Source organism: Hypanus sabinus, chromosome 6, assembly GCF_030144855.1.
Source record: "Hypanus sabinus isolate sHypSab1 chromosome 6, sHypSab1.hap1, whole genome shotgun sequence".
In the NCBI taxonomy this organism is placed as follows: Eukaryota; Metazoa; Chordata; class Chondrichthyes; order Myliobatiformes; family Dasyatidae; genus Hypanus; species Hypanus sabinus.
Window position 1 is genome coordinate 55104202 of NC_082711.1, and position 18823 is coordinate 55123024.

The 18823-nt window shown below is 40.7% G+C and overlaps 1 protein-coding gene across 1 annotated transcript in view; it reads left to right on the forward strand.

Annotated features, from left to right (window-relative positions):
- Positions 1 to 302: 302 nt before the first annotated feature.
- The window catches only part of hacd1 (3-hydroxyacyl-CoA dehydratase 1), a 72440-nt gene continuing 53919 nt past the window's right edge, over positions 303 to 18823 (forward strand). Inside the window, exon 1 of the mRNA XM_059972163.1 lies at positions 303 to 480. Within this exon, the coding sequence (XP_059828146.1) occupies positions 368 to 480 (113 nt within the window). The 5' untranslated portion in view covers positions 303 to 367. The remainder of the gene's footprint in view (positions 481 to 18823) is intronic.

Here is an 18823-nt window from a genome sequence, read left to right on the forward strand (position 1 = left end):
TTGTTTTATTAAGTTGCAACATAATTTCTTAACTTTTAGGTGTGTCTTGGCAATCAATATTGCAAACGCAGATTTCGCAGCTTGCAAATAATATTGAAATATTTTCGATTAAAATATTTTCAAAAATTTATCAGCGACGTTAGATATTGTTGAGTGAATACAGTGGAACCTGCGCCGTTAGAAAAGTTTGGGAAATTTTGCTCTATCAACGCGCGGCCACGTATCTCTACGTGGGAGCGAGGCGCGCGCACGGTTGTCCTCGAGCGGGAGCGAGGCGCGCGCACGGTTGTCCTCGAGCGGGAGCGAGGCGCGGGGCTGCTGTCGGCTTCAGCTGTTCTGAACTTTCTTCATTTAGTCAGATCGAACTATGGCGCCTAGTGAGGAAGATGGTTTGGTGGAAGAGAAGGAAAGTAAAAAGAAGCATTTGAGTCCGCTGGCTACTGCCTGGCTCACGTTCTATAATATTACCATGACAGCTGGGTAAGAGTCTGCCTGCTTCACTGCACCGCTAAGTTACAATGGCCTTTTTCCATTTGCAAAGGTTTGGCTAAACTATTTTGCAGCAATGTTCTTTCAGCTCAAATTTGCCTTAAGGGTCAAGAGTTTCTGCAAACTTTTCTCCGAAGTTTGGCCTGCTTTAACTTTAGTGTTTATTTTATTTAAACAAGCAAAATCAATGTGCGATTTTGTTGGTGGGTCTTGAATGGAGAAGTGACTGGTCGTCTCGCATTGCCATATTTGGTTAATTAGAGATGGTGCGTCATTTTTCATCGCAACTGCTGTTAAGTATAGATTGACACTGTTGAACAGGGCATGCCATAAGGGAGGTCGTTCTGCTTTCCTCGGCGGATTTCCCCGGCTTGCTTAGAATGTACTTCTCTGCGAAGCAGTGCGTTATCTGTACGCAGGGTCTATAAAAAGGACACTAAACATGAGTCCGTTTGTCATTTGTCTAATGGTTACAGTGTGCATATGTTATTTGTCCCCATCCTACATTGCAGACTATATATACGGTTGTAGTATTGGGTGTTCAGTAATGACACTGGAGGAGACACTTTAGAAATGTTACTCTGTTTAACAACGTTATTAAAGTACATTTTGATTTTAAATTGGAGTTAACAAATATTTGTTATGAAGTTTTTCTATTTGTACTCATGAAGTGAAGTCGCGTGGTCGTTTTTAACGAAATGTTTAACATTTTATTAGAAAACTGCATATGATTTCGTCTCATTTGCAGCGTAAGGTGGTCTTTTTGAGATCTACTCAAGTGACATTGTGTTCAGTCATAAAACCAAGTTCTGGCTTCTCAAGTAGCTGAACTTAATGAAATGAGTTTTCCATAATATATCAGAGACCAAAACTTGGATATAAGCAATGGCTACCCAAATGTGAAATACAATTACATTATAAGAACTAAATTACATTTGGTTAGAGTATTATATACCAATATGTGCTGATGTGTTTAAAGAAAATAGCCACAAGACATAGGAGTAGAATAGGCCATTCAGCCCATCAAGTCTGCTCTGCCATTTTATCATAGCTAATCCTGGATCCCATTCAAATGCATACCATCACCTTGCCCTCTCACCATATCCCCTGATTCTCCCACTAATCAGGAATTTTATCAACTTCTGCTTTGAATATACCCATGGATTTGGCCTCTATCACAGTCTCTGGCTGAGCATTCCACAGATTCACCATTCTTTGGCTAAAAAAATTCTTCCTTACTTCTGTTCTAAAAGGTTGTCCCTCAATTGTGAGGCTGTGCCCTCTACTTCTGAATCACCCACCAGAGGAAACATCCTCTCCACATCCACCTTATCACATTCTTCAATGTCCGGTAGGTTTCCTTGACAGAAACCATGCTGACTTTCACTTATTTTATCATTAGTCTCCAAGTAACCTGAAACCTTGTCCTTAATAATGAAGTCCCAGCACTTTCCCAACCACTGAGGTTAGGCTAACTGGCCTATAATTTCCTCCCTTTTGTCTTCCTTCGTTAAAGAGTGGAGTGACATTTGTTATTTTCCGGTAGTCCGGAACCACGTCAGGATCAAGTGATTCTTGAAAGATCATGACCAATGCATCCATTATCTCTTCAGCAACCTCTCTCAGGACTCTGCGATGTAGTCCATCTGGTCCAGGTGACTTAAGCCATTATGGCCAAGCCAATCTAAATAATGCAAACTTTTAAGTTGGTTAATTATAATTACAGTAAATGGATTTATGCAGTGCCTTTTAAACATAAGGATGAACAGGAATGGAGGTAAGGAAGACATTTTACCAAGAATCAACAGAGGTAATTGTAGAAGATTAATGAAGTCATAAAGAAATACTCAGGAATAAATCTTGAAGGGAAAACAATACAATATGGTTTGTGGAATAAACATCTGGAGAGACTGCTGAGAACTCAAGGATTTAACACAAATGATCTTTGTCCCATTTCCTTACAACATCTGGTTAACAAACATTAGCAAGTCACATTGCATCATTTGCTATTGCATGGAAGAGTTTCAACTTCACCTGTTTTTATTTTCTGTCTTTTCATTCTTCTACAATGACCGTGATCCATGACTCCTGAACTGGCAGAAAGAATTTTCTATCTTTCTAATTTATCAGTTCTCTTTAATATCATGAAGACTTAAATCAAAGTTCTACTTTGTCCTCTGAAACTTACTAAAATCTTGGTTTGTACGATCTTGCCTCACAACCTTGAATTTGTTGCCACAGATTCTTGTTGCATTTCCTTCCAAGCCCAGTAAATCCTCTCTGAAACGTGGCCATCGTGATTTCACAACATGGGTTGTTTTGCAGAACGACAGCATAAAGAAAGTACAAGAGCATTGGATTCCACACCACCAGGTTTGGGAACAGTTATTACCCCTCAACCATCAGGCACTCATCCCAACGCTGAATTGATTCAACAAACGATGGATGTACATTTTCAAGGATTTTACAGCACACGTTCTCAATATTATTTACTATTATTAAGTGTTTTGATTTTCTTTTTCAATTGCACAATTTGTTGTGATTTGCATATTGGTTGTTTATCCATCATTGTTTGCATGTAGTTCATTGATTCTATTGTGCTTCTTGTATTGACTGTGATTGCCTGCAAGAAAATGAATCTCCGGAGAGCACTTTGAAAATAAATTTACTTTGAACATGAACTTTCTTGAACTCCACATGCAAACATTAGTCTTTTCATCTTCACTCTCTGCTTCTTTTAATCATTTAAATGGAAGACATCAACTTTGCCAGCATTGAAACGTGGCTACCAAAACTTTGCTTATTCATTTGGTATATTTATGTCCCTTTTTCTAAGTGAATTATCCCATTCATGCTGCTAAAGTGGCATTACTTCTGTGCCAGTGATTTTGATACTTAGGTTTTTAATGTCACCACCTAATTTCTTTATAAATAAGTTCCAGGTTGCAACCCCAAATAGATTCCTGCAGAACTGAAGCTGATGCAATTGTCAATTTGTATAATTATTATTCTCACACAATTTCTTGCCACTTACACTTTTTTTCTATCCATGTCAATAATTTGCCAAGTTGGCACCCAATGTATCACTCTGATAGGTGTCTAGGTATAAAATTAAAACCTGATATTCCAGATACTGTGGCCCAAATGTAGTCAATGTGAACCTGACCAGAGCATTACTATAAACATAACATTTTCAATGCACTAGTCATTCTCAAATAGTGGGTAAATACATAGCAGGATTGATCTTGCATGACTCAAATGTGAAGGATTTGCCAGAAGGCAGATGCAATACATATGGTTGGTTATTGTTAGTTTTAAATTGGGGAGCCTGAATCTAGGATGTGGCTCAGTTAACAGCATTTTCAACTCAGAATGTTCCCAGTTCAATTCCTATTCCAGAGGCTTGAGCATGAAAACCTTGGTCCTCATCCCTGTGAAATCCTGAGGGAGTGCAAAATTGCTTGATATTACCTCTTTTTAGAAAATTCTCAGTAGATCAAAGGCCCAAAGACGGATTTGTAAATAACTCCAAGAGTTGATTTCTTTGAATATAAATATTATAGATAGAAATGTCTCTTAAATAACAAAGTACTTTCATAGTTCCATATGCAAATTGTTCATTAGTATTCAGGAGGTGTACCTAATTGACCTCAGGCTAAATGCTTACACCTATGAATCATTGAGCATAAAGAACAGAAACAAGCCCTTTGGCCTATTTAGTGCATGCTGGCCTATCTTTCTGCATAGACCTATCTACCCACACTTGGGAGCATAGTCCTCTATACCCAGTCATCTGTGTACCAATCCAAACTTACAAATTTTGTAACCAAACTTGCATCCAACTCTTCTGCTGGCAGCTTATTCCACACTTCCATAATCTGAGAGAAGTTTTCCCCAAGGTTCCCTTTAAATATTTCACCTTTCACCCTAAACCCATGACCTCTGCTCTAGTCTCACACAACCTATGGGAAGAAAAAGTCTATATGTACTTAATGCATATATACCTTCACATTTTGTATACCTCTATAAGATCTCCAGTCATTCTCCTTTGCACCATGGAATCAAGTGCTAAGTGATCAGACTACATTTGGAATAGTGTGAACGATTTTGGGCCCCTTGTTAAAGAAAGGATGTGTTGAGGGTTCAAAGGACATTCATGAGAATGGTCCCAGTGTGAAAGGGTTAATGGATGAGCGCTTGATGCCTCTGAACCTGTACACACGGAGTTTAGAAGAATGAGGGGGATCTCATTGAATCCTATTGAGCCTATCTAGTGGATATGGAGGAGATATTCCCTATAGTGGGTCTATCTAAGATCAGAGGGCATACACTCAGAATAGAAGAACAATCCTTTAGAACAGACAAGGAATTTCTTTGTCCAGATAATGGTGAATCTGTGGAATTCATTGCCATAGATGGTTGTTGAAGCTGGTTATTTGGTACACTTATAGCAGTGGTTGATAGGTTCTTGATCAGTCAGAGTGTCAAAGGTTTAGGGAAAAAGCAGGAATTTTTGGTTGAGAGGGATAATAAATCAACCATGATAGAATAGCATAGCAGACTCATTGAGCTAAGTGGCCTAATTCTGTTTCTGTGTCTTATGGTGTATTCAACCTTTGTTTAGAACTACGAACCTTAAGTACTGGCAACAATTTCCTCTGTAAACTTGCTCTGTACTCTTTAAAATTTATTGATATCTTTCTGCAGACAGGTGAGCAGAACTGCATGCAATACTGCAGATTTGGCCTCATGAATGTCGTGTACAACTTCAACAGAGTTTCCCAGTTCCTTTACTCACTGCTCTGATTTATGAAAGCCAATGTGCCAACAGCTCTCTTTACGATGCTGTCTACCTCTGATGCCGCTTTCAAGGAATTATGGATCTCTATTCCCGTGTCCTTCTGCTATACCACATTCATCAGTGCCTTACAATTCAGTGTGCATGTCCAACTTTGGTTTGGAGCAGGGATAGCAGAAAAGATCCTTGCAGAACACCACTGGTCAACAACATTCAGATAGAATACCTTCAGTCTACTACAATCCTCTGCCTTCTATGGGCAGGATAATTTTTAATCTATACTGCCAAATTTCCCGGGATCCCATGCCTCCTGATCTTCTGTATGAACCTACCATAGAAAAGCTTGTTAAATACCTTAATAAAATCCATACACACCACATCCACATCAATTCTTTTGTAGTTTCCTTGAAGAAGTCAATTAGGCTCATGAGGCATGATCTGCCCCTCACATAGGCATGCTGACTAACCCTAATAAGACGGCTTCTCCATATGCTCATAAATTCTGTTCCTAAGAAACTTTTCCAACAGTTTGTTCACTACAGAAACTCTGGTCTCCAACTCCTAGGATTATCCCCGATGCCTTTCTTGAACAAAGAAATAACAGTTTTCCACCCTCTTGTATTACTCTATGGCCATTAAAAAAAATTCTCTAGTGCCTTTAATACAATCCAGCCACTTTTTCTGAGCAAGAAGCTGCAAAGAATGGTCATAGATAAATCAACTATCTCCTGGATTACTGACTACCTGACAGATAGACCCCAGTTTGTACAGCTGGGTAGTTCTCTGTCTGAGATGGTGGTGAGTGCCACCACAATGGACTGCCTGTCTCTGTTTTTGTTCACACTGTACACCACAGACTTTCAGGACAAATCTGAGTCTAGTCACTTGTAAAAATTCTCTGATGACTTTGCGGTGGTTGAGTGTATCAGAGATGGGCAGGAGTACAGAGGACTGGTGGACAAGCTTGTGGAGTGGTGTGGGAGGAATCACCTGCTCCTGACTGTGGCCAAACCCAGGGAGATGGTGATTGTTCTTAGGAGGAAGAGGACTGTGGCAAGTCCTGTATACATTCTGGGAGAAGAGGTTGCATTTGTGGAGGAGTACAAATACTTGTGTTTTCACCTCGGTAACAGTTGATGGGAAAGCCAACACCAAGGCTGTTTACAAGAAGGGGAAGACTCCATTTGCTAAGATCTTTCAATATGTGCAGCAGGATGTTGGGGGTCTTGTACCACCCTGTAGTAGTGGGTGCAGACTTCTTTGCAGTGCTATGTTGGGGGAGCAGCAGCGGTGCTGGTGATGCAGAAAGACTAAATAAACTCATCAAGAATACTGTATCTGTCCTTGGCTACAACCCAGACTCTTTTGAGTTAATGGTGGAGAGAAGGTCACTAAACATACTGTTATCCATATGGACAATCTGGCTCATCCTCTCCATGACCCACTGAATAAACAACGGAGCACCCTTTCAAACGGACTCATTCAGCTCCGCTGTCACGAGGATCATCACAGAAAATCTTTACCAAATGCAATAAACATGTACAACAGTTCATCTTTGTGAGACAAGAGAACAAACATCATAGTTCAGTAGTCTCTATTTTACTATTTCATACAGTATTGCACATTGGTACATTAATATTGTGTATATTATTCTGTATTTTATTAATAGTTAATATATTCATTTATTATTGCTACGTGTGATTTTAAGTGTTGCTGCTGTAATGAAATAATTTCCTTTGGGATCAATAAAGTGCTTATTACTATTACAGTATTATTATTAGTTGTATGCAAAGATCATTGCTAAGTGTTCGGCAGCTTTTCCCACGCTTCCTGAAATACCTGGATTATATCCTATGTGGCACTGTCAATTTATCTATCCTACTGTTTTTCAAAGCTTCCAGAACATTCACAGCCTTTGCTGTGCTGGCCATACTGTTATGTGTGGTAACTCCAGAAAAGAATCAAAAGAAAAACCCAAGAGCCGTAATGTGTCTACTAAGTGTCTACTTAGTTTCATTGCTTTTTTTTAATGTAAACGTTGTTACTGCAATTTGAGAAAAGATACAAAAAAAGTACTGCACGATATGGAGAGAGTACATTCCTAAGAAAATACTGATAAAGGGATGTTCAGTCTGAAATGTTAATACAATGTCTCTTTCCGCAAATGCTCCCTGACCTACTACATGTTTCCACCCTGGTGTCTTTTCATTATAGATTTTCAGCATTTGTCAGTTTTGATTTTTCAGATTTTACTATCAAAGTATGTATGCTTGAAGTCCATCTTCCCTCAAACAACCATGAAACAAAGAAAACCATTCAAAGAAAAATATCAAACCCCAACATGCAAAAACAAAACAGATCACTCAAATGTTACAAACAAGAGTGAAAAACACAGAATATAAAACACCAAACCACAAAGTCATCAAACGAGTTCAGGCATATTCAGGGCTCTCAGTTCAGCCCAACTAGGCACTGTGTTTTCATTATCTGCAGGCTGCAGAGCCAGGTGCACAAAATAGCAACAGAAAATAAAGCAGAAACACCATAACATGAAATACAGAGTCCGGTCCACAAACCATGTTGATTAAACTTGGTCCAAGATCCAGTATTCTGGCAGCATCGAGAGAGAAAGAGACTGTTCATATGCTGACTCTTCCTCTGGGAGCAGCAGGTGAGAGAGAGGGAGGGAGAGAGGCCATCGCATGCAGACACCTTCCTCTGGGAGCATCAAGCAAGAGGGAAAGGTGCACTGATCACCCACAGGTACTCGACACTGAACACCAGCCCACATTCAACTCTCATCCCTCTGAGGTGTATGCTTGTGGATGCACATATCTTTTGCTACTAGCACATAAAGGAAGATAAACTGCGCTCAAAAGATTGTCACCCTCTACCTCGTTGGTATGTTACGTATATTTCATGATCGTACACAATCACATTTCCTTTTCTGTTTTTTTGATGCAGACGGTGTTGATAATGAGGAGTTTGTAATGATTTGTCTGAAGGTTTTAGAGCTGGTATATATATATATACTACAACAAACTCCAAAGAAGCAAGGGGCATGAAGTGCAGAAGAAAAGTTAGTTCATTTAAAGTGGAATAGCTTAATGAAACAGTAGAAACCACTACACTGAAAGCTCATGAGGTCAGGAACGTGCAGCCACAAGAAATCCATTTTTGTATAATACAAAAATCCAATATTTTTGTATAATACAAAAACTGGTGTTACCTGCATGTATTGTTGTGATGCAAAAATTGCTGGAGAATTTGCAAGTGGGAAGAAGTGGAGTAATATTTGGAAATTTGACTTTTTGAAGTGTTATTTAGCAAGCAAATCACATATGGACGTTGTACTAAAGCTCCGGGAGGAGAATCCTTAATTACCCACTATAGGCCTGCTATGTATGTTTTGTGGGAGTTCAGCTGAATGAGAGCAAAAATGATCAAACCCCAAGGAGATCAAAATGCTTATAGACAGTGTTTTGCTTACTTTTAAAATGCATTCCTCTATATATAAAATTCAGTGTGCACATTTTTTATGGGGCAAAAAAATTGCACAGCACAAGAATTTCATGCACACTAGTCATTACAAATTGGAGAGAACATTGGCTCTCAGCCTTGTTGATTTCAAATTTCTGCAATGCCTTAGTCATCGATATCAGAGAGAAATGGAGTTGATCATGTCTCCAGGCTTCACGGCCTTCCAGGATGCTGCACACTTTGCTTGGAACCTCAACTAACTTCCTTCGGAGACAGCAAAGTGTCAAGTCACTCTTGCATCCCGAAACCGTACCAGCAAAATGTAGATCGCAGGCTCCAACAGTAGTAGAACCACATTTAAAAGAAAAAGAAGTGAAAGAAGTAGTTTTGTGAACCATCTGGAGGATGTCTCCCTTGGTCAGGTTGTTGGCCAGCACCATCTTCTTCCAATGTAGATCTATTAAACACATACATTTTACCCACCAAATATCTCAAGCTCTTATATAGAATTACTAAGTAAGGTCATAACACTTGCTGATTTCACAGTCTCAGCATATCCACAAACCCATTCCATCCAATGAATTTCCTTTGAATTTAAGTCACTAGTGTAATTTAAGAAAACACATTTGTATACAGTTTTTTTCGACAAGGAACAATATAATGATCTCTTCTAATACGAATGTCATACAGAAGAATTGTGGCCAAGTCCTTGAGGCTACCTTCAAGATGGGCCCAGTGGATCTTATGGCCTTATTTTGTATATCGGCTAAACAATTGCACCACCAACTCTGTATTGTACCCTTCATATTGTGCTGGGGTGCAAGAATTTGTACTGTACCCTCTAATTTGGATCTTAACTAAAAAAGCAATACGGAGAGAAAAAATTAGGTATGAGCTCAGTCAAGCCAGGAATATAAAAGGGGATAGCAAAAGCTTTTTCAGCTATGTGAAGAGAAAGAAGATAGTTAAGAACAATGTTGGCCCCTTGAAGAATGAATTGGGAGAAATTGTTATGGGAAACAGGGAAATGGCAACAGAATTTAATGCGTACTTTAGATCTGTCTTCACCAGGGAGGACACAAGCAATCTCCCAGATGTATGGATGGGCCAGGGTCATAAGGTATCAGAGGAATTGAAACAGATTGACATTAGGAAAGAAACTGTGATGAGTAGACTGATAGGACTGAAGGCTAATAAATCCTCGGGTCCAGATGGTCTGCATCTGAGGGTTCTAAAAGAGGTGGCTCAGGAAATTGCGGATGCATTGGTAATCATTTTCCAATGTTCCTTAGATTCAGGATCAGTTCCTTTATTATTATTTATTATTATTGGGTGCCATGGTAGTGTGGTGGTTAGCGTGATGCTTGTACATCTCTGGAGTTTGGGATTTCAATTTTGGCACCGTTCTGTAAGGAGTCTCCTCCCCATGGAATGTGTGGGTTTTCGCCACATACTCCGGTTTCCTCCCACAGTCTAAAGACCTTCCTGGTAGTCTAATTGGTCATTGTAAATTGTCCCATGACTAGAGTAGGGTTAATTGGCATTGTTGGGTTGCTGGGAGAGCATGGCTCAAAGAGCCAGAAGAGGCTTATTCTGCACTGTATTGCTAATAAATAAAAACACCAGTCCCTAAACCCATTTTAATTTTTTATTCAAATATAGACAACGTCAGTATTAGAATTGATTTTTTTTCTTTAAACCTACCCTGAGTAGAACAAATGACAAATTGTTTCCAAACCTATAATAATCATATATTGGTCTCCAGTTTCACTCATGGCTTACCACTATGATCCCATGTAAATGCAGGGGGATGCCAGAAATAGCCATGGTTGAGACACCAACACACACAAAAAACATGCTGGAGAAACTCAACAGTTCAGGTCGCATCTGCAGAATCTCTTGTGTCTGTGGGCAACAGATAACTTTTGTTACTTTTTTTAAAAAAAGTGAGAGTAAGCAAGCAAAAAATCATAGAAAGGTGAGACTTGCATCAGTGGTAAAGAAGTGATTTGATAAGATTTTTTGGGAGAGGATTTACTCATACTTGAAAAAAGAACATGGAATTATCAAGGATACACGAGTGAATCTACAGATGCTGGAAATAAATAAAAAACACAAAACACGGGCAGAACTCAGCAGGCCAGACAGCATCTATGGGAGGAGGTAATAACGATGTTTCAGGCCGAAACCCTTCATCAGGAGTGAAGTAACTTGGGATTATTTTAGTCTGGTTCTCTTTCTCTCTCTTTTTCCCCCCTCACTATAATCTCCCCCCAGCCCTACCTTTCTTTCTCTTTTATTTCCCATAATTCTCCACCTTCCCCCTAGCCCATTTCCCTCCAGCCTATCACTTCTCAGCTCTCTACTTTATCCCTCCCCCCACTTTTCATCCCCCCTCAACCATCCCATGTTACTTCACTCCTGATGAAGGGTTTCGGCTCGAAACATCGTTATTACCTCCTCCCATAGATGCTGTCTGGCCTGCTGAGTTCTGCCAGCATTTTGTGTTTTGAATTATCAAGGATATTCAGTCTAGATCTGTGCAGTGATGGTCCTGCCACACAGATCTGATTTAGTTTTTTTGAGGAAGTGATGAAGACAAATGATTGTAGGGCAAAGGATTTTGTCTGCAAGAACTTAAGTAAAGCATTTGACAAGGTCCTCACCGTCTGTTTATCCAGAGGACTAAGTCACATGGGTTCCACAGTGAGTTGTTAAATAAGTTCAGAATTGGCTTGGCCAGAGGAAACAGGGTAGAAGGTGTTTTTGTGACTGGAGGTCTAACTCTAAGCAGTGTTCTACCACTTGGATTCCACTGGTGTGAAGGAGTAGGTTGTTTGATTATTGGGTACATAAGTAACATCAATATTGGATGAGTTGTAGATGGCATAATGGAAGTTTGCAAAAGGCTACTGCAGAATATAGATGGTACAGCAGGAAATTTTGGCAGAGAAATGGAAAAATGGAGTTTAATCCAGACAGATGACAGCTATTGTATTTTAGGAGGACAAGTATAAGGGAAAAGTATACAGCAAGTGGCAAGTCCATACAGAGGAGTCTTGGGGAACAAGTCCATAGATCTCTGAAAGTGGCAACATAGGTGGATAGGGTGGTAAGGAAGGCATATGGACTGAAGGTGTTTTATTTGAATGCATGCAGTGTAAGGATAAATTATCTTGAAGCACAACTAGAGATTGGTAGGTATGATATCTTGGGCTTCGCTGAGAGAAGATCACAGATGGGAGCTTAACATCCAAAGATATACCTTATATCAAAAGCACAAGAAGGTAGGCGGGTGGGGGGGGGGGGGTGACTCTATTTGTAAAAAGAATGAAATCAAATCCTGAGGAAGACATGACATAAGGTCAAATGATGTGGAATCCTTGAGGATACAGTAAAGAAACTGCAAAGTTAAAATCTCCTTGATGGGAGTTATATATAGGGCTCTGAACAGTAGCCAGGATGTGAGGTATAAATTACAATGGGAGATAGAAAGGTGTGTAAAAAGGGCAATGTTATGATAGTCATAGGGGATTTCAATATCCAGGTATATTGGGAAATTCAGGTTTGTGCTGGATCTAAAGAGAGGGAGTTTGTAGAATACCTGGGAGACATATTCAAATTCACCCAGAGAGAGAGAGAATGAACAAACAGCAATAGCTGGAGTTCTCGAGATATATTTGGAGAGTGCAAGATAGATAAATTCCAAAGTTGAAGTATTTTTAAAGGAGGACGACTTGACTGTGGCTGACAAAGGAAGTCAAAGACAGCCTGAAAGGAAAAGTGAGGCATTAAAATAGCAAAAATTAATAGAAAGATAGAGGATTTGGAAGCTTTTGAAAATCAACAGAAGGAGAGAAAGGGTGAAATATGAAGGTAAGCGAGCCATTAAAAGAGGATACAAAAGGTTTTTTATTCAAATATATGGAGCAAAAGAGAGGTGAGAGTAGATATTGGACCACTGGAAAATGTCACTGGAGTAGTAGTAATGGGGGGAGGAATCAAAGAAATAGCAAACAAAATTGAACCATTTTGTATCAGTCTTCACTGTGGAAAACACTAGCAACGTTCCAGAATTTTGAGTGAGTCAGGTGTTAGAAGTAAGTCTAGTTGCTATTACTATGGAGAAGGTGCTTGGGAAGTTGAAAAGTCTGAACAAGATGTACTACATCCCTGTGCTTTGAAAGAGGCAGTTGAAGAGATTGTGGATGCATTCATAATTATCTTTCAAGATTGGACTGGAAAATTGGAGATGTCACTCAAATCTTTAAGACAAAAGGAAATGATAGGATATTTAGACTGAGAGGAATAATGAATCGGCCATGATGGAATGGCAGAGCAGGCTCGAGTGGCTGAATGGCCTAATTCTACTCCTGTCTTCTGGTATTATATGGCCTGCTTGTCTTTATCAGTCAGGGTATTAATTATAAAAGTTCCATCTTCTGATCATCTCTGGACCTGATTATTATTTATTATTGTTGATACTGTAACATATGATTATTTTTAATATTTGTATTCTTTCTTTAAAATTCCTCTATGATTTTTGCTCTTAAGACTTGAATTTCAAATTTCCTTTTTCACCCGATTTACATGATTCAAATAATTTTATTCCTTTGTATTAAAACTCACAAATGTCTTTCCTTGTTAAGAATCTCCGTGATCTTAATGACATCTATGGTTCTCTCAAATTTTGCTTCAGTGAAGTACTTTAAGATATAGTAACGAATGCAAGTCTTCAACCAGCAGTTTTTGATTATTTCTTCAATGTTTTTCAATGGTATACTTCTAGGATGCTTGGTGTATTCACTCATAACGTTTTATCATAATGCAAAGAGAGAGAGAGTGACAAAGACTTAAAATATTAGTCTGTGTGAAGCTCTCATTTTCTTCCCCTCTTGATATCAGCACTGCAACAAAACAAGATGGATAAATATGACAAAATGCACAACTCATTATATTAAACCAATTCAGTTTGTATCACTGGTGACAAAGGAAGCAATACGCATTAAGTACAGATTCTTATCAAACATCTGATTCTTTTCACCAATACAGTTGCAAGCCATAGATAGCAAAAAATGTTGAACAAAGATACAGCAGGATCTGGATCAGATAAAAAATAAGGTGCAGTAGCAGCAGATAAAATTTAATCCATACAAGCATGAAATAATGAATTCTGTTAGGATAAATAGAGTAACTTGCTGGGACCTTAAGAGTGTTGAATCAGAGCAGAGGTTCTCAACCTTGCGTCCGCTGACCCCTTGCTTAATGGTATTGGTCCATGCCATAAAAAAGGTTGGGAACCCCTGATTTGGAGAGACACATGGTGGGCAGGTTCATAGCTTCTTGAAAACTTCAAAACAAATAGATAAGGTAGTGAAAGCATTTGGTCTGCTTCTCCTCGTAGGACTAGACACTGACTGTAAGTGTTAGGATGTCATACTGCAGTTGTATAAAACATTGGTTAGCTTTTACTTGGTATATAGAATATGTGGATAAATGGCTAAGGATTTCTGGAGTGAAGGCAGTTTTACTACTCGTGGTAAAAGAGAGGCAAGATTGCGCAGGTGCATGATGTCAGCCAGTAAAACGGGAGAAGTTTAAAAGACCGCCATATCCAGCAGGCAGCATTCAGAGCGGGCAGCGGAGTGAGAGGCAGCAGAGTGATAAGGATTTGGCTGAATGGGCTTAGAAGATAACTGGATGAGGCAAGGTAGGTTTAACTGTGATAATTGCAGAAAGGAAGTAGTATGTGTGTGAGACCAATTTTCTGTGCTCGGTGTCAGATGCGGGAGGTCCTGGAGTCTCCCAGTCTCCCAGACGGCCTCATCTGCACCTGGTGTGTTGAGTCCTTAGGGACTGAGTTTGGGAACTGGAGATGCAGCTTGATGACCGGGGGAACGAGGAGGTGATAGAAAGGAGTTATAGGCAGATGGTCACACTGGGGCCACAGGAGACAGACAAGTGGGTCACGGTCAGGAGAGGGAAGGGGAAGAGTCAGGTACTAAAGAGTACCCCTGTGGCTGTCCCCCTGGACAATAAGTACTCCTGTTTGAGTAGTATTTGGGAGGGGGTGGACATCCTACCTGGGGGAAGCGACAGCGGCTGTTCCTCTGGCACAGAGTCTGGCCCTGTGGCTCAGAAGGGTAGGGAAAGGAAGATGATGGCAGTAGTGATAGGGGTCTCTATAGTTAGGGGTTAGACAGGAGATTCTGTGGACGCAGGAAAGAAACACAGATGGTAGTTTGCCTCCCAGGTGCCAGGGTCTGGAATGTTTCAGATCGCATCCAAGGTATCCTGCAATGGGAGGGAGAACAGCCAGAAGTCGTAGGAAAAGGGAAGAGGTCCTGAAACAAGACTACAGGGAGTTGGGAAGGAGATTGAGAAGCAGGTACGCAAAGGTAGTAATCTCGGATTACTGTCTGTGCCATGTGACAGTGAGAATAGCAATAGAATGAGGTGGAGGATAAATGCGTGGCTGAGGGATTGGAGCATGGGGAAGGGATTCAGATTTCTGAATCATTGGGACCTCTCTTGGGGCAGGTATGACCTATACAAAAAGGACAGGTTGCACTTGAATCCCAGGAGGACCAATATCCTGGCGGGGAGGTTTGCTAAGGCTACTGGGGAGAGTTTAAACAAGAATTGTTGGGGGGTGGGAACCAAACTGAGGAGACTGGGGAAGAGGAGGTTGGCTCACAAATTGAGAATGCTTGTAGGCAGAGTGAGAGGGAGGATACACAGGTGAGAGAGAAGAGATGCGCTCAGACCGAAGCTTTGAGATGTGTCTATTTTAATGCAAGGAGTATTCTGAACAAAGCAGATGAGCTTAGAGCGTGGATCACTACTTGGAGCAATGATGAGGTGGTCATTAGAGATTTGGATGGCTCAGGGACAGGAATGGTTACTTCAAGTGTCAGGTTTTAGATTTTTCAGAAAGGGGAGGGAGGCAAAAGAGGTGGGGGTGTGGCACTGTTGATCAGAGATAGTGTCACGGCTGCAGAAAAGGTGGACACCGTGGAGGGATTGTCTACGGAGTCTCTGGGGATGGAGGTTAGGAACAGGAAGGGGTCTATAACTTTACTGGGTGTTTTTTATAGGCCATCTATTAGTAGCAGAGATATCGAGGAGCAGATATGGAAACAGATCCTGGAAAGGTGTAATAATAGCAGAGTTGTCATGATGGGAGATTTTAATTTCCCTAATATCGATTGGCATCACCCTAGAGTGAGGAGTTTAGATGGGGTGGAGTTTGTTAGGTGTGTGCAGGAAGGGTTCTTAACACAATATGTAGATAACCCTACAAGAGGAGAGACTGTACTTGATCTGGTATTGGGAAATTAACCTAGTCAGGTGTCAGATCCCTCAGTGGGAGAGCATTTTGGAGATAGTGATCATAATTCTATCTCCTTTACAAAAGCATTGGAGAGAGATAGGAACAGACAAGTTAGAAAAGTGTTTAATTGGAGTAAGGGGAATTATGAGGATATCAGGCAGGAAATTGGAAGCCTAAAGTGGGAACAGATGTTCTCAGGGATAAGTATGGAAGAAATGTGGCAAATGTTCAGGGGATATTTGTGTGGAGTTCTGCATAGGTACGTTCCAATGAGACAGGAAAGTTATGGTAGGGTACAGGGACCATGGTGTACAAGGACTGTAATAAATCTAGTCAAGAAGAAAAGAAAAGCTTACAAAAGGCTCAGAACTAGGTAATGTTAGAGATCGAGAGGATCATAAGCTAACAGGAAGGAGCTTAAGAAGGAAATTAGGAGAGACAGAAGGGGCTATGAGAAGGCCTTGGCGGGCAGGATTAAGGAAAAACCCCAAGTACATGAAGAACAAGAGGATAAGATGTGAAAGAATAGGAGCTATCAAGTGTGACAGTGGGAAAGTGTGTGTGGAACCAAAGGAAATAGCAAAGATACTTAATGAATACTTAAGTATTCACTATGGAAAAGAATCTTGGTGACTGTAGTGATGACTACAGTAGACTGAAAAGCTTAAGCATGTAGATATTAAGAAAGAGGATGTGCTGGAGCTTTTGGAAAGTATCAAGTTGGATAAATCACCAGGACCGGATGAGAGGTTCTGCAGGCTACTGTGGGTGTCAAGGGAGGAGATTGCTGAGCCTCTGGCGATGATCTTTGCATCATCAATGGAGATGGGAGAGGTTCTGGAGGATTAGAGGGTTGTGGATGGTGTTCCCTTATTCAGGAAAGGGAGTAGAGATAGCCCAGGAAACTATAGACCAGTGAGTCTTACGTCAGTGGTTGGTAAGTTGATGGAAAAGATCCTGAGAGGCAGGATTTATGAACATTTGGAGAGGTATATTATGATTAGCAATAGTCAGCATGGCTTTGTCAAGGGCAGGTCATGCCTTACGATCCTGATTGAATTTTTTGAGGATGTGACTAAACACATTGATGAAGGAAGTGCAGTGAATGTAGTGTATATGGATTTCAACAAGGCATTTGCTAAGGTACCCAATGCAAGGCTTTTTGAGAAAGTAAGGAGGCATGGGATCCAAAGGGACATTGCTTTGTGGATCCAGAACTGACTTGCCCACAGAGGGCAAAGAGTGATTGTAGACAGGTTATATTCTGAATGGAGGTTGGTGGCCAGTGGTGTGCCTCAGAGATCTGTTCTGGGACCCTTACACTTAGTGATTTTTATAAATGACCTGGATGAGGAAGTGGCGGGATGGGTTAGTAAGTTTGCTGATGACACAAAGGTTGGAGGTGTTGTGGTTAGTGTGGAGGGCTGTCAGAGGTTGCAGTGGGACAGTGACAGGATGCAAAACTGGGCTCGGAAGTGGCAGATGGAGTTCAACCCAGATAAGTGTGATGTAGTTCATTTTGGTAGGTCAAATATGATGGCAGAATATAGTAAGACTCTTGGCAGTGTGGAGGATTAGATGGATCTTAGGGACGGAGTCCATAGGATGCAGAAAGCAGCTGTGCAGGTTGACTCTGTGGTTAAGAAGGTGTACAGTGTATTGGCCTTCATCAATCGTGGAATTGAATTTAGGAGCCGAGAGGTAATGTTGCAGCTATATAGGACCCTGGTCAGACCCCACTTGGATTACTGTACTCAGTTCTGGTCGCCTCACTACAGGAAGGATGTGGAAGCCATAGAAAAGGTGCAGGGGAGATTTATAAGGATGTTGCCTGGATTGGGGAGCTTGCCTTATGAGAATAGGTTGAGTGATCTTGGCCTTTTTTCCTTGGAGCGACTGAGGACTAGAGATGATGTTATAGAAGTGTAGAAGATGATGAGAGGCATTGATCGTGTGGATAGTCAGAGGCTTTTTCCCAGGGCTGAAATAGTTGCCGCAAGTGGACACATGTTTAAGGTGCTGGTGAGTAGGTATAGAGGAGATGTCGGGTAAGTTTTTTACTCAGAGAGTGGTGAGTGTGTGGAATGGGCTGCTGGCAACGGTGGTGGAGGCGGATACGATGGGGTCCTTTAAGAGACTTTTGGTTAGGTACATGGAGCTTAGAAAAATAGAGGGCTATGGGTAAGCCTAGTAATTTCTAAGGTAGGGACATGTTCGTCACCAATTTGTGGGCCGAAGGGCTTGTATTATGCTGTAGGTTTTCTATGGTTCTATTATACACCTCTTCTCACTGCACTAAAGGAAGGATATGGTCGCAATTGAGTGATAGAGATATTCCAGGAAATATGTTGACTAGAATGGAAGGCAGTATTGCATGGATAAAGCAGCTTGATTCTCTCTGCAATATTTAAGGCCTATAAGAATATAGGAGATTGTGAAGGGCTTGGATAGGATAGAGGACAGAATCTTTTGCCCAGGGTGTAGGAATCTAAAACTAGAGCATGTAGGTTGAAGGTGAGAGAGGAGACATTTACAAGAGACCTGAGGTTATAGTTTTCAATGAGAGGGAGTGAGTGTGCTGGTTATTGGCTTTGAGCTGCAAGAGGTGGTTAAGGAGGCATTTAAAAAGTGTTTGGACAGGTGCTTGGATATGAAAGCATGATCTGAGGGATATGGGATTAATGTAGATGGGCATTGCATTTGGTCTGGTCAGTTTCTCTGCT